The following is a 14,778-nucleotide window of genomic DNA, read 5'->3' as shown; positions in this document are numbered from 1 at the left end:
AGTCTGTGGCTGCCCCATCCCTGGCAGTGTTCAAGGCCAGGTTGCACACAGGGGCTTGGAGCAACCTGCTCTAGAGGAAGGTGTCCCTGCCCGTGGCAGGGTTTGGAGCTGGATCAGCCTTAAGGCCCCTTCCAATCCGAAACCATTCCCTGATTCCATGGTTTCTGCAAGTATAATTCACTCCCCTTTAGGAACAGAATATCCTTCCATAGAGGAGCAACTTTGCCATTCAAACACACTTGCCTTTTGCCTCCAGCCCCACACTATGTGCACGGCCACCTTCTTTTTGCAGCATCACAGCTACAGCAGCCAGCATCGGGGCAGCCGGGATCCCGCAGTCCGGACTCGTCACCATGGTCATCGTGCTGACTTCTGTTGGGCTGCCCACAGACGACATCACGCTCATCATCGCAGTGGACTGGGCTCTGTAAGTGAATCCCAGGCTATGGGGGGGGGGGGGGAGTTTTTGGGGGGGGGGGGAAGTGCCAGCTCGTGGTGCTGCATCTGGAGCGGCTCTTTTGGAGGCAGAGATTAAGGGATCACAACAAGTGGGAGTCTTCATTTTCTGTTTATGTTCTTGAAACAGCCCATGGTAACTGTAGGAAAAGAGTTTCCCAAAGGAGCGTTTGACTTGAGCCGAGGTGCCCATCACAGTCTAGTGCCTCTGTAAGGGCTGAATGTGGAAGTGAGGGTTTTCAGTCACTCTCTCAAGCAAGTTTAAACTACTTGAACTGGTCTTTTGCCTACATTCCTATCTGATGTACACAGCTTTGTTGGAGGTCTCAAATAAGGAACAAAATCTTTCAGAAACCTATATACATTTATACTTTTAAGAGACCAAAAGGTGCTACTTTCCTCTCTAGCGAGAGGCAGAAAAGGAGGAAAGTAGGTGATCAGTCCTGTCTTCATGAAGCATTACTGTGCAAGGCTGCTAGTTAATGTATTCCCTAGAAATCCCTCATGTCCCAGTCTTCCCCAAGCTGTCACTGAAGTTGTCATCAACATGTTTGTCCATTCTACGAGCAAAGGAGGATGGACAGCACAAGAGCCCAAGTGAAGTGGTGGCTGGTACAGTATTTGTTCTGGTGGAATATCATCCCTGGAAGAGGAACGAGGTTGGTACAAGCAGGGTGAAAGGTATCTAGCTTCATACAAGGAGAAATTCAAATTAGCTATAAAGCTGCTGGCAACACAAGAGAGTGCCAAAAAGGGGTAGAAATATCCATTGTTTAGGAAAAAAGCATGATCCCCAGGAAAATAAAAATCAGAGAAACCAATAATAACCCATAAACCACCGGTAATGATTTACAACATGTGCTCGTCCAGTTTGCTGCTTCCATTTCTGAAACATGGGCGTTTTAATGATTAAAAAGCAGAGAGAGAAATAGGTGTCACCTCAGAACAGTAACAAGGTAATGCAGGAGTTGGCTGCACCCCAAATCAGAGCAGCAAATCCAACAGTCAGTTCCTGAACAGATGTAGCGAATCCCCCTCTTGCAGTTAATAAGCAACTTCCCTCTGAAACCCACGTCACTAGAACTAAACCAACACTCCTAAGAGTGAGGATGAGGTTTCCAAAGGGCTCCATCCAACGCTGAGGGTTCGAGACCATCCTCATCATGATGTATTGATCTTGAGACAAAAACCGGTGCTTGATTTCTCACAGACAAACTGAAGAGAAGTCAAACACACACAGTTTGTGCAATGGGACATTTCAAAGTACTCGGATAAAAATGAAGCAAATTATCTAGGAGCAGAGAGTAGAAACGAACTCCTACATAACTGACACGTGGGCTGGTGCTCTGAGCTTCACAAAGGTTTGTGCTTCCACCCCGAGCAGAGAGAAAACAGCATCAAGTCTCCTGGTTGCTTTTCTCTCACATAAAAAGGAAGTTTAATTTCTCAGGTGAAAGTTCTACTCTCAGAACATAAGGTGGGTTCCACCTTTGAGCATCTCTGGGTGTCCAGCACCATCACCAACTGCATCCTCATGGCTCTCTCCTGCCTAGGGATCGATTTCGGACGATGACCAATGTCCTTGGTGATGCTCTGGCTGCTGGCATCATAGCACACGTCTGTGAGAAGGACTTTGCTCCAAAGGCTCCTGTGGTATGTGAGGCTTGCCTGGGCTCGCAGGGGAGCGCAGGGTGACCCCACAGGCACAACACAAGAAATTAAATGGTATTTTTACCTTTTTGCAGCAAGATCCAGTAAGCAACGCAGCCAAGCTCCCTTCTGGGGAGGCCTCGCACCCGCATCCCAAAGACAACGTGATTGAAGTGATGGAGGAAAGCTTGTTCAGCCAGACAGGAGTTCATTATAACATCTGCCAGGTGTAGATTCCTGCGCCTGGGAATGGGATCCTGGTGCTAAACACTGACATGGTGAATGTCCTGTGTGGATGCTCTGCAAGACAAAGGCCTTACTTGGCACTTACTTCTCTATGCTTTGAAGACCTCAGGACTCTGCAGCAACACCCGCAGAGCGACCTGAGCACCTGAGGCCACATCTTGCTTTGCTTTAGTAGAGAGAGGTTTTATTTCTAATCATTGCTTTTTCATTCGAGTTCATTCCTGGGTTCTCAGCTATGAACCAGGATGAAGCAAATCTTTGGAGCTCAAATCCCAAGGGGGCCATAACTGCATTTACAGCTGGCCGAAATGTTCCACCCTTGGCTTGGACAGTGGGATTCATTTAACTGCAGGGATGGAAGGACCAGCTGTGTCTGTGTTTCTGGCTATCTTCTTACACTGAAACTAACTGACCAGGCCCAATTGCAACCATGTTGATTTTCCCAGCTATGATCTAAGTCCCTAAGTCCAAATTCCAATTACAGCCTTAAAATCACAGCCTTAAAACAGTGTTCAAGGCCAGGTTAGATACAGGGGCTTGGAGCAACCTGCTCTAGTGGAAAGTGTCCCTGCCCATGGGAGGGGGTTGGAACTGGATGAGTTTTAAGGTCCCTTCCAACCCAGACCATTCCATGATTCCATGACTTACACCAGTTTGTGTCTGCTGCTCAGCAAGGAAGAGCAGCCTCGATTCACCAAACCCAAGGCAGGCACCCACCTAACCCCAAAATGCCAGCACAGCTTTATGCCTCCGGAGCAATGAAAACTGCAGTGATTGAGGGACAAGCGACTTCCAGAAGATCATTTCCAGAAGACAAGAAAGGAGAAAAGAGATGAACAAAGTCACTGGGTACTGTCTGAGGGAGCTTTATTCTGCCCTGACTGTACTGAGGAGGACCAGCTCTGGCGGGAGGCAGAGGAAGACGTGCTCCACACAAAGCAAATCAATGCACCTTGCTTAGCAAATGGAAAACTACCTGTTCAACCTCAAAAAAGGTCAATGTGATTCAATCCTGCTGGATGACACACTGCACCTTCAGCGTGTTTCAGCCTATTTTCCAGCAACAAACACATAAATCCATTTCTGTTTCCATGCAATTGGCAGTGCAAGGTGCACACACACTGAAATCTGGGGCACACAACCCCCAGATCTTCCTTGGCAATCCTTGTTTTCTTCACAAACACAGAAATCTCAGCTGACAGTGGATGTAGATGTTCCCCAAATGATGGGGCGGGGGGAGGAGGGTAGTATCATAATAAAGTTAGAGAACAACTGGGGAAAGGACCTTGGCTTTAGCTTTTATTTCCACTGAGAAAAAGAACCACAGAAAACTGCTTTGGTAAAGTCCCTGAGAGAGACATTGATGGGGTTTGTGTATTGATAGTTAAAGTAGCAGCAGCCCTTTGCTTGATGGCACCTCCCAAATCCTGGCAGAAAACCCGCCTATTCGGCCACACAAGCTTTGCTTTGGGAATGTCATCCCACCAATGGCCTTGGTGAATTTGAGGATGTGATTTACCATTAAAACTAAATGAATTTGCCTCAAAGTGACCCTTGATCTCAAGTGTAGGCTTTACGCAAGAGATACCAGCTTAGTCCTACACTCCACCATTAAGTTGCACTGATCTTCAAGAACAGGTTCCTCTGAGAGGTTTTCCCAAGCATGAATTATTTTTCCAGAGCTGAATTTATAAAAGTGATGAATTTCAATCAGGGATTTTCACTTTTACCTCATTTTTACATCCTCTCTGGATATATGAATGCAGTAACACAGCAGCAGCAGCGCAGCACAGCTGCCCTCAGACAGACACATGCACTCAGTGCGGCTCCCTTCCCTGCTTCACATCAAACTGCACCTTGGTTTTACTGACACTGAACAAAGAGAACAAAACAACTCCACGTGGTGGCACGTGGCGAAAGAAAATCCTAATTACAGAAGGAAAACCAGCCCTTTCTAGAAAAGCTGGATAAATCACATCCGTCCTCACGGCAGCGGGTGCTCCTCAGCACACGACCCATCAGTTACATCCACCTCCTCCCCTATAATCCAGTAGATCCTACCAGAGTGGTGCAAGTGCAGAGCAAGATGTGGCACAGCAGCACCTGCCTCCATAGCAACGTCTGCAAGTCCTTTCCCAGCAAAAGGTCAGATCTACCTCATAAATTCTTTATGCAGTGCTCCAGTGCAGCTGCAGCTCTGACGGGTTGACTGTGCCCCTGACTGTGGCAGGGGGTTGGAACCGGAGGAGCTTTAAGGTCCCTTCCAACCCAAACCAGGCTGGGATTCAATGACTCAGCACTGGGAAGAAGCTGTAACATCCCTGGCTGAGATGCTCCAAACACACAAGTCAGCTACTCTCATGCAAGGGTAGATGTCCTGGTGTCTGTGTGCCATGAACACTTACCTTTGTTCTTTAGGAGTCCTCATTTAAACTACACAAATGAAGCCCCCTGTAGTCAACAGCGAGAGTCAGGCACCTTTATGAGCAGTAAATCTCTTTATTTTAGGAGCAGATGAATTGTCCTCTGAAGGCTCTTAGTGATGGGCTTAGAGTGGGTGCTAAGGTTTTTAACTGCTTGAATCAGTAGGACAAATCCCACTCCAAACTACGTGTCTGAGCAAAGACTATTTATCTTTAGAATGCTGATCCTTCAAACCCTGTAAGATCCCATTCAGGCTTTGATTTTGAGACATGGACAACCCAACCCATAGCTCACAGTCATTTTAAGGCCCTATTAAGCTTTCATGCAGATGTAAGTGCCCACAGCATCCAAGTGCAGTTGTTGAAGGGAGTTTCTCATTCCACCAGCTCCAAGGAGGCAGCCAGGCCTCAGCTGCCAGCGCAGCTCCAGATGATCCCACTACAAGACACTATGAGAGACTGAAACATTTCTGAGCAAAAACATTCCATCCTTGTTCAAACCACTTTGGTTTGTGCAACAAGCAGCTTGCTTAGGATCACAGGACACTCACCTTCACCCTGAGCCAAAGGGTGAAGCAGTTCAGCTCTCCTACTCCATCGACTCCCTATCCCATTCCCGCAGACCTCATCCTTCCACTGTGCTCAGCACCCAGGAGCTATGAGACTGTTACCCGTTATTCTTCACAGTGCTTCACAGATTATGCCAGGCTGCCTTCATCTCACCCCTTCAACAAATCCCTCTTTCTCCCTTTTTCTTCTTCCTTGGAAGTGACCAGCTTGCACCATTCCCAAACCCAGAATGGAGACTGACAAAGGAACTGGGAAATCAGATTCCACTCAGGGGGTGTTACAGCTCTTCTCCCCTAAGGTCAGTATTCATGATAGGAATGTGGAGAAGCCACATTCAGAACATCCTTTCGAGGCACAGGTGTTCCATAGAGGGCCTGGGAGGGAAGCACAAGGCTTCAAACCAAGATTCCACCCTGCTCTCCATCTCCTGCACCGCCTTAGGGAATTCCTGTTACTTAAGTAATGCAAGAAGCCAGCCAGGACAGCCAGAATGCTCCCAGGGAAGCGTCAAAGCACTGGAGATGCTGCTGCCCAGCAATTCTTGGGTGTAGTGGAAGGTGTCCCTGCCCATGGCACGGGGTTGGAACTGGAGGAGCTTTAAGGTCCCTTCCAACCCAGACCAGGCTGGGATTCTGATACAATCCCTGATGTGAGCCCTTGTGAGCCGAGTGACTGAAGAAGTCAAAGACATCAAAGTGTGTTGTTCCTCAACCCTTAACTTCGCCTGGTCAGTAAAGAAGCACTTAAGACACTCGGGCAAGGCTTCAACAGGTTTTATCTAAGGCAGCTCAAGCAGCCAGGATGTCTATCCTGGAATCCAGGGACAGGGCCCAGGGTGCACCGCAGGCACGCACGCTGTGTGCCATGGCATTGCGCCGTCAGTCCTGCCATTGCACTAGCATCACAGTCCTCCTTGGAGCTGGATTTTCTTCCTTCCTCCATGCCTGCAGTGAGAAAGGATTAGAACATTAAGGCCCATGAAATATGGTAAAAACAGAAAAGGGAAAAAGCGGAGTAAGGGTGACTTAAACCAAACTGAAAGTCTTTTCTGACTCCCAAAGAAGGGACAGCATATTGTCTCAGGGGTTAGTGAATGGGGAGGTGCTCCCTGAAAAGCGTGATATGGTGCATTCCAGGACTACTGCTGATAATAACTGAGATACAATATAGAGATGTGGATGTTTTCTACAGTTATGTAAAGAGAAACTTTGGAAAAAGTATGGATGTTAAAAGTTTTACCCAGCTGGAGGGTAATTTCCTTAAGCTTATCACACCACTATACTATTGTTAACTACACTTTCCTATAACCTGCATTCCTAAGGATATGCATCTTTGTATGAATCACTTCTGTAGTGTTTGGCCATGTGGAATAGCATAGATGTGCATACAAAACTGATACATACTAAAACATACAATTAATGGAAAATATGTGTATTCTCAGCAAACTATAAATACAGTATACATAGTTTAATACATGTGTAAACACACAGGTACATGTGTGTGTACATACAAATGTGTATGTACACTCTGGCTCTCGGAAGAAGAAAAGCAGAAGGAAGAAGAAATCTGGAGAGAGGGTTTGGACAAGGGGCTGTACGGACAGGCCAAGGGGAATGGCTTTAAGCTGCCAGAGGGGAGATTGAGATGAGCTCTGAGGCAGAAGTTCTTCCCTGGGAGGGTGCTGAGGCGCTGGCACAGGGTGCACAGAGAAGCTGTGGCTGCCCCACTTATGATTCTATGAATAACCTGGACAGAAAGGTGAAGTAGGGTATATGGTCCCAAGTGCTTCCTCCCAAACTGTGTAAGCCTGGCTAGACTGAGCCCAAACCCACTCATGCCCAAACTCTGGAGCTCACTTACCGTGGCTGGTCACAGGCTCCAGCACAGCCCTGAAATCCCGCAAGCACGAGCGCACGCTCCATCCGTGCCCCCCGAGGCCCAGGACTCAACACTGACTCAACACTGCTCCTAAAACCAAACCATTTCTGCTCTGCTCTCCTTTATCATCTTTCTTTGGAGCACGCCCGGGCTGGACTTGGGGGCAGAATCTGTTCCAACACATTCAAACAGAATTGCAGGTAAGTTTGTTGAAGAGCTCCACTGACACCTCCTCAGAGACACCAGGAAGCGCCAGGCTAATTTTTATTAAACCCAGTGAAGTTCCTTGTAAGCCTCGGCTTACGTTGCAAACGTGCTTTTTAATAGGTGCTCCAGCTCTGCAGAGAGAAGTCAATCCAGATGAGAAAGTTCAACAGTTAAAGCATTATGCTTAGAAGTCAAACAAGTAAAATCTCTATTTTAACTGTGACAGATTGTGTTGCAAAGAAAGCAGCTGCCAACGAGACGTCAGTCAAAGCTCTGCTCTGACAGACCAGCTTCAGGTTCCCATTTTGCTAAATTCACTGCTTCTAGCCATAAATACTTGCAAAATAAAGTATGTCACAAGGCAGAGTGACACAGGGACCTTTATTCACCTTCATTCACCTGCATGGGAATACACACACACATACACACACACACACACACACACACACACACACACATAAGAAGTTACCCCAAACATCCCGCTTTTCCTTCCAGCCTCCTGCTGTCAGCAAGTGCTGGAAGCAGAGGATAGTTTATGGAAAAGAAAGGTGGATTCAAAAATCAAGCAGCAAAAGGAAAGGAGATAAACAGCAATAGGCAGCCCCCCCACCCCAACACCCCACTGTTGTGTGCTGGGAATTCAGGAGGGGACACGATGGAATGAGGAAGGGATGGTGGGATGTGGCCAGGCTGGATGTGCTTTCCTTAAATAGCTTCTCCTACTCTGCTGGAGACAAACCCCTGAGCTAAATACACCATCAACATGAGCCAGAAGGACACTCCTTATACTAACATTTTCCCATGTTTCTTTTTTCTTTTAAAGACAGAAGATACAGAGAAAAATATAAAGACAGGATTCACCTCCCACCTTGTTTCCCAACATTCCAGTGAGATGGAACACTCCCCTTTCTTCCCCTCCATTCTGAACTGAAGGGGGTGAAGTTTAACAGAAGGATACTCCAACAGCGCCCACAGCACAGCAAGCGAGGGAAGAGTCTAAAGCTAGAGAGTCCATTGGGAATTCTGCAACCACAGAACTTCCCCCTTGAGGTTAATGGGGCTACACTAAATTTTTGTGTTGCTTCTGATAAAATCAGCCATTTCTGAGATCTTAGAGGATGAAAGCCCATTGCCTGAGCTCTTTGGTGATTAATACATGTTTTCCCTCATCAAAAAACCTGGAAAATACAACAGTGGTGAGAATGAACCTGTGTGGAGTGAACTAACATCTGGTTGGGAGTAAGAATGCAGGAGTTGCCTGGCTCCATCCAAAAGGAAACACGGGAAAGGTCTAAAGTTCTGCACTGCTAATGGAGCGTTCCTGATTCCAACGATGCTGCAGATCCAATGATCTGTTGTTATACTGGTAGTAACAGAAAACCCTCCCTTCTGTTCCTTGCCAGTTTAGCACAAGGAGTAATTCCAGCTTGGTGAACAGTGCTGGACTGAGCAATTCCCACAGCAAGAAAAAATAACTGGAAATCTAGTTTTCCACTGCATGGAGATGCCTGAGCTCCACAGATGGAGCATCTGCCCCACGTCATCACACATGAGACACTGTTGGTCTTATTTTCCATCCCTTTTCACAGGTTATTCATCAAGATAAAAGATAAAACCCAGAGCCAATGCTTCAGAGGTACGGTGAGAGCCCAGCTCTGAGAGCCTGACCTCACACTGACACACTGCCCTCAAGAGCTCTCTTCAAGTTTCAACACACATTTCTGAGTAATCATGGAGCTGGGTTTTGGTTTAATCAGGATGGACACCAGAAGATGGAGACAACACTTGTTTTTCCTGAAAAGTAGAAAGGAAATCATGCGCTGCCTTTGAATTCCACCTTTCTGACAAGGCTACAAGTAATCGAATCTTTAGTGGAGCAAGCTTGAACCTATGCATGAACACAGCTTGGAAAAGAATGTCACATTCCACATTGCACAATAATAATCCAAATCCTGCGGGAAAGAAAAAACAGAATATGAACAATTAAGTAAAAGCCTAATTCTATTTTGAAGTACATCACCTTCCATCATGGATCATTTCAAAACATCATGTTCCTAACATGTACTCGACAAAACCAGAACTGAACATGTGGCAGAAGTACAGAATTCCTTTGCACTACTGACTGATCATTCCAGGATTAACACTAGTACAACCCCCTAGGTGTTGCTTCCTTTACTTCTGAAAAGACCATCTAGAAAACAACACTCCTCATTCCATTCACAGGGTTCTACAAAGTTGCTGCTTCATCCAACAAACCTTTTGAACTGTTTCAATACGAAAATTCCCAGTTTTCTTTCCAAATTGCTTAAAAATCCTTGCGGAAAACTTCCAACCCAAGGATGAACTTGGTCCATTTTTGCAGGTATTTCTAAAAGGAAGTTAATTTACAGGAAGTCGTCTCAAAATAACACAATGGGATTCAAGTTCATTTGAGACATTTGGAAAGCAGTGTCATACTTTATTTAAAAGAAACCCATGTAAAAACAAAGCTTAAATGAAAATGGTACCTGAAAAATAAATTATTTGATATAAAACAAATCAATAACTTAAAACCACACTAAATATACAAAATGTTGAACCATATACTGTACAGTATGGAAAACAATTGATAAAACCTTCTGTCCCACAAACAGATTAATTCATGAACAAAAGAGTACATAAGTTAAGGGAAATTAAGTCAATGAAACCACTAGATAGAAGTACAGGATTATTCAAAATTACTGGTCAAATAAAGGCTTTATCCCAACTTATGTTTCAAATTTCTCAAGTCCTTTTCTTCTCAATGACCAAGTGAAAAAGTTCAGCTGTACCACAGAAAAGCTGCTCAAAACTGTTTGAAAATAAGGAACAACCAGCATGAGAATGGAGACTCTAAAATGCGAGCCCAGAAGCAAGTCCCAAGGTTTCAGGTGGCAGTTCTGCTGTCACTCATTCTCCATCATTGCCAACAAAAAGAATTTAAGTGCTGAAAATTCCACTCAACAGAAAAATAGTCTTAGCTCAACCTTGGTGGATGGTTTATGGGGTGTGATAGACAGGAATAACCACAGCCAGGGGCAGGAAAACAGGACAGGATTCCAAGGCAAATCCCTTCACTGGGCGCTGTGCTTGGCTTTAGAGCATCTAAAGGCTTTGGCTGGTTTTAAACCATGCAGAAGGAGAGAGCAACACTTGAGGGGTTGTTTAGTTGTACTACATAAGCCTACTAGGAAACGCCATCACAAAACCAGGGCTGCATTGAATTCCTCTAAGAGTGGACACTTGAGCTGCATCGTGGAGGAGTCACGCAAGGTGCAGGACAAGCAAGAGGGACTTGTGACCCTCTTCATGAACCCCAATTTATAAATAAGTAGAAAAGCAATAAGGTAAAATATCAGAAAGGAACATTTGCCTTTGGACCTTTGTAATTCTCAGTTCTATTGTGCTGAGCATCCAACACTGAGAAGTACCGAGGAACTTGCCTACAGCACAGACGCATCTGCTTTGCAGTAGAGAGATGAAAGTACCCAGGGGGACAAATGTCATTCTTGGGGAAGCAAACAAAACCAAAAACCAAACCAAACTCCAAGTGCAGCCCCACTACAGGAGCTCTGAGTGAGCTGGGCTCTCTTCTGGTGAATGTGAACTTGGTCCCTTTGCTCTAAAGCTATTCTTAGGAGCTATAAGTAGAACTGTTACCAATAAGGTGCTTGACTGGCAGAATTCCAAAGGACAAATCTCCTCCTTATAGAAGTCCAAATTGTAACCATATGAGAGAGGTAGCGTTAGGTCAAGTTACTGTGTTTGACTGTTGTGACTGACCCTTGAGCTCACCATCAGCAGTTCACCAAATGCTGTACATTACAAACTCTCTAACACGTTGCAGGCAGGTACAGCCGATGACTATCGGGACTATTCATTTCCAAAGCTTGGCATTCCAAAATCAGGGATCAGGTATACAGGTATTTTGGTTTTAACTGCTCAACATTCTTCCTAGAAAGGTACCGAGGCCAAGTTTTCTTTTTTCTTTTAAGATTTGTAATTGTTTTGTATAAAGAACATTACTACAACATCCAACATCCCTATAAAAATAGATGTCCCTTTCCAGAGGGACACCCTTTGGTCATCAGGACAAATATAAGTGACCATAAACTGACCAACTAGTATCCACTGCAATGAGAAATGTAGCCTGACTCGTGTGTCTCAATTTTCAGTGTTTTCATGCTATCATGATACAGACGTACAAAAAACTCATAACCAACCAAAGGGAAGGAACAAGATGCGTGGACACACACCACCACGGGGACGCTGACTTCTCCTTCCACCCTAAAAGCTGGATCCTCAAGTCCTTCTCAGTCCCCGATCTAGAGCAGAAGGCGGAGGGATTGGCACCAGCTTGGCACAGGAGGCAACGTTAACTGTGCTGGCTCCATCCCCTCCTGCCAGACAGGAGATGAAAGCACAGCACCAAGCAAACCAAACTTTATAATGATGTAACTTGAGCATTAAAACAAATTCAACACTTTGGTATGGAGACACCATCTAAAACAGTCACAAGAGAGCTAAACACACTAACCTGCTTGGATTCTGCTCATGTTTATAGTGGTTCTGATGCTGCCATTTCCTTCTCTGAAGGAACTGGACTTGCCTCTGCCAGCTTAGGATACACAGCAACACCAGAGCTTCCCTTTCCATATTTACTGTGAAGCTTCCCTATCTGCAGATGGTTATCAGGTCCAAACCGTGAGCAGGCTTTCTGCACCAGGGTGAATTCCATTCATAGGGGGAATCTGGGAAGCAAATGTAAGTTACTGAGCAGGAATAAAAACTTCATAAATCAAGAGACTGGAAAAGACCAAGTCTGAATAAAGCCTTCAAGGAATTTTCAGTTTGAAAAACTCAAGTTGTTTTATATACTAAAAAAATCCAATCCATTTTTTTATTTGGTTTTATTCTGTACAACACAATTCAAGTCCAGAATGGCTCCGGAGAACTTTGGATGTGGTCTTCAAGCACAGTCAGGACAGTTTTGCATTTAATCAGGCATTGTCTCATTTTAGAGTGAAGCTCCACAGTCCAGCAAAGAATGAAGACTGCTCGAAGCCCTATAACAAGTGTGTTTGGCAGCCACACCATAGCCCAGTAAGAGCCTTCTTGGAGTACCAGATCCAACCAATATTTGCAATAAGTGTAGAAAAGGATGAGAGCCAAATAAGGGCAGCAGCACTACTCTTTCAAATGAAATACCAAGTGATTTGACATTCAAAAGTGACAAAGCAATAATTAAAATCACACCAGACATCCAAAAGCTGGTGAGGTTTCCTGCAAACAATAACTGGTTGAACATTCAAGGTCCTGAAGGCTGACCAAACCCCAGCACAAGACCCTGCCCTTGCACAGTGAAGCCTTTTTACTGCCACCAAAGGTGCCTGCCTGCAGATGGGCCTCCCAAAGGAGACGGCTCCCAGCCAGTGAGTGAAAACCAGGGACTCCCCACTGGGAATGGCTGCAGAAGCCAAGGGCAGCTTCTGCTGGAGTGCCAAGTTCTCCTTGTGAAAGCAAGTGGACCCAAAGCAAACTGGTCCACTGGAACACCCAGCACAAGTCTTGCTGTCTGTATCCCCACCTGGCAGAGCCTCAGCTCTGAAGGTAGCTACCCTGACCATAAGACTGATGAAGAAGCCTCTTCTCCCCTTTCTTTTCAAACACAAGGCAGGTGAACTTCTGTCACTGTATTTGTCCAACTGATCTAAAATGAAATGGTGTCACCCAAACTGTGGAGTCCGGAAATCCAGACTCATGCCTTCAGAAAAGCTGGCATAAACCCCCTCGCCCTGTCCCCTGAGGCATTGTCATTCTCTTTAGTATCTACACAAGACCCTGCAACAGCAGCACAGCCATAACTACATGTTTTCATCAGGAATTACACCTGATGGTCCTCCAGCAGCAGGTACCTGGGGGTGTCTTGTGACATTTCCGGCCTGTTCTAGGGGACCCCAAAACACTTCTATCAGAGCTGTTCCCAGTAGCACATCTCCAGCCTGGACCAGGTCTTTAAAATCTGATCACCACGTGCTAATCCAGCAACCAAGACTCTACCTCACTGAGCTACTGCATCTCATGAGAAATGTAAGTGTCCACTGGGTTGAGACAGGCTTTTGGGTTCACAAAGATCCTGTAAGCAGTGACTGAGCATCACCTGAAAGAAACATCTGTATTTCATCAAATGAAAGGATGAAAAAGAACAAATCAACAGTTTTTCCTAAACTCTGAGGATCAAGAGGGCAAACCTTCTCTTGAAGCAGGTATGTTCAAGGAAGAGCTTCTAAGGAGGGTACGCTGGGTGACGTGGTAAAGGAAACAGTTGCTCCTACCTTCTGGGTAGAAAAACTGCTGGCAGATGACTTGTTTGAATTTAGTTTCCATTTCCAGAAGTTTCCTTTGGTCTTTACTAGTAGGATACACGGCTATTGTTCAGGGCCAAAAGCAGCAAGAATACAGACAATTTTTCCTTGACTTCAGCTATTTATGCCAAATATTTATTGACTATTAGGATGCAGACCATACACTTCTAGTATCAGCTCTTGGTATTTTAACAGGGTTTTGTTTCCCTCTTTTCCTGACTCAAGCAGCAACGTTTTGCTCATGGAAGTTACGTGGTAACGGCTGTCAGAGCAACTATCAAAGGAAGCTGGGATCAGATGTTTCCTACAAGAGATGTTTTTATATCACTACTGAAACAGCATCCTGTGTTTCCTTCTTACTTAGCAAAGAGAAATGGAGGAACAGAGAAGCGGGCAGATGACAGGGATGCCAAAAAGTCTACATGAAATGTTTTAGAGCTCAGAGCAGTGCCAGCACGCCTGCAGTGATCATTGAGGCAGAGTCCGACCGAGGGTGTCCTTCACTGGAAGTCCGAACCCTCATCTAAATGCTGTGATAAACCAGCAACTCTCATTTAGTGTGAAATTAATCTTATACAAAATAAGGCAAGAGAGAATGACAGGAAGCTGGGAACAACTGTCCTGTGGAACAGGACAGTGTGAGGTTAAGAGATGTGGGACACAGTGAGAGGACTCTATGCTACTCAGTTTTAACTTGAGAGAAACCCCCTGAGTGCTTCTGAATCTCTCTTTTTCCACATAAAAGAAGTATATATTAACATAATTAAAAGATTGATGACAAGTTGGTGGAAACATCTGTAATAGACTGCTGAAAAGTACACTATGAGGGGTGGGAGTCAGTTGCTCTGTCACAGTCACTGTTGTACAAACCATGGTGCTTCTCAAGAGATGGTAGTGAAAGGACTAGAGACAGTGCTGAAGGTGATCAAAGGAGATGGGCTCTCTTTGGGCTGTGCAAGACTGCA

General features: G+C 45.4%; 1 protein-coding gene across 1 annotated transcript in view; it reads left to right on the top strand.

Moving 5' to 3' along the window:
- LOC104410354 (excitatory amino acid transporter 5-like) overlaps nucleotides 1-2,339 on the top strand; it is a 10,282-nt gene extending 7,943 nt beyond the window's left edge. Inside the window, exons 9-11 of the mRNA XM_010020491.1 lie at nucleotides 293-427; nucleotides 2,010-2,109; nucleotides 2,202-2,339. Coding sequence (XP_010018793.1) covers nucleotides 293-427; nucleotides 2,010-2,109; nucleotides 2,202-2,339 — 373 coding nt within the window. The remainder of the gene's footprint in view (nucleotides 1-292; nucleotides 428-2,009; nucleotides 2,110-2,201) is intronic.
- The last annotated feature ends 12,439 nt before the right edge of the window (nucleotides 2,340-14,778 follow it).

Source organism: Nestor notabilis, unplaced genomic scaffold (genome assembly GCF_000696875.1).
Source record: "Nestor notabilis isolate BGI_N333 unplaced genomic scaffold, ASM69687v1 scaffold11058, whole genome shotgun sequence".
Lineage (NCBI taxonomy): Eukaryota > Metazoa > Chordata > Aves > Psittaciformes > Psittacidae > Nestor > Nestor notabilis.
This window is presented reverse-complemented; position numbering and strand designations above follow the sequence as displayed.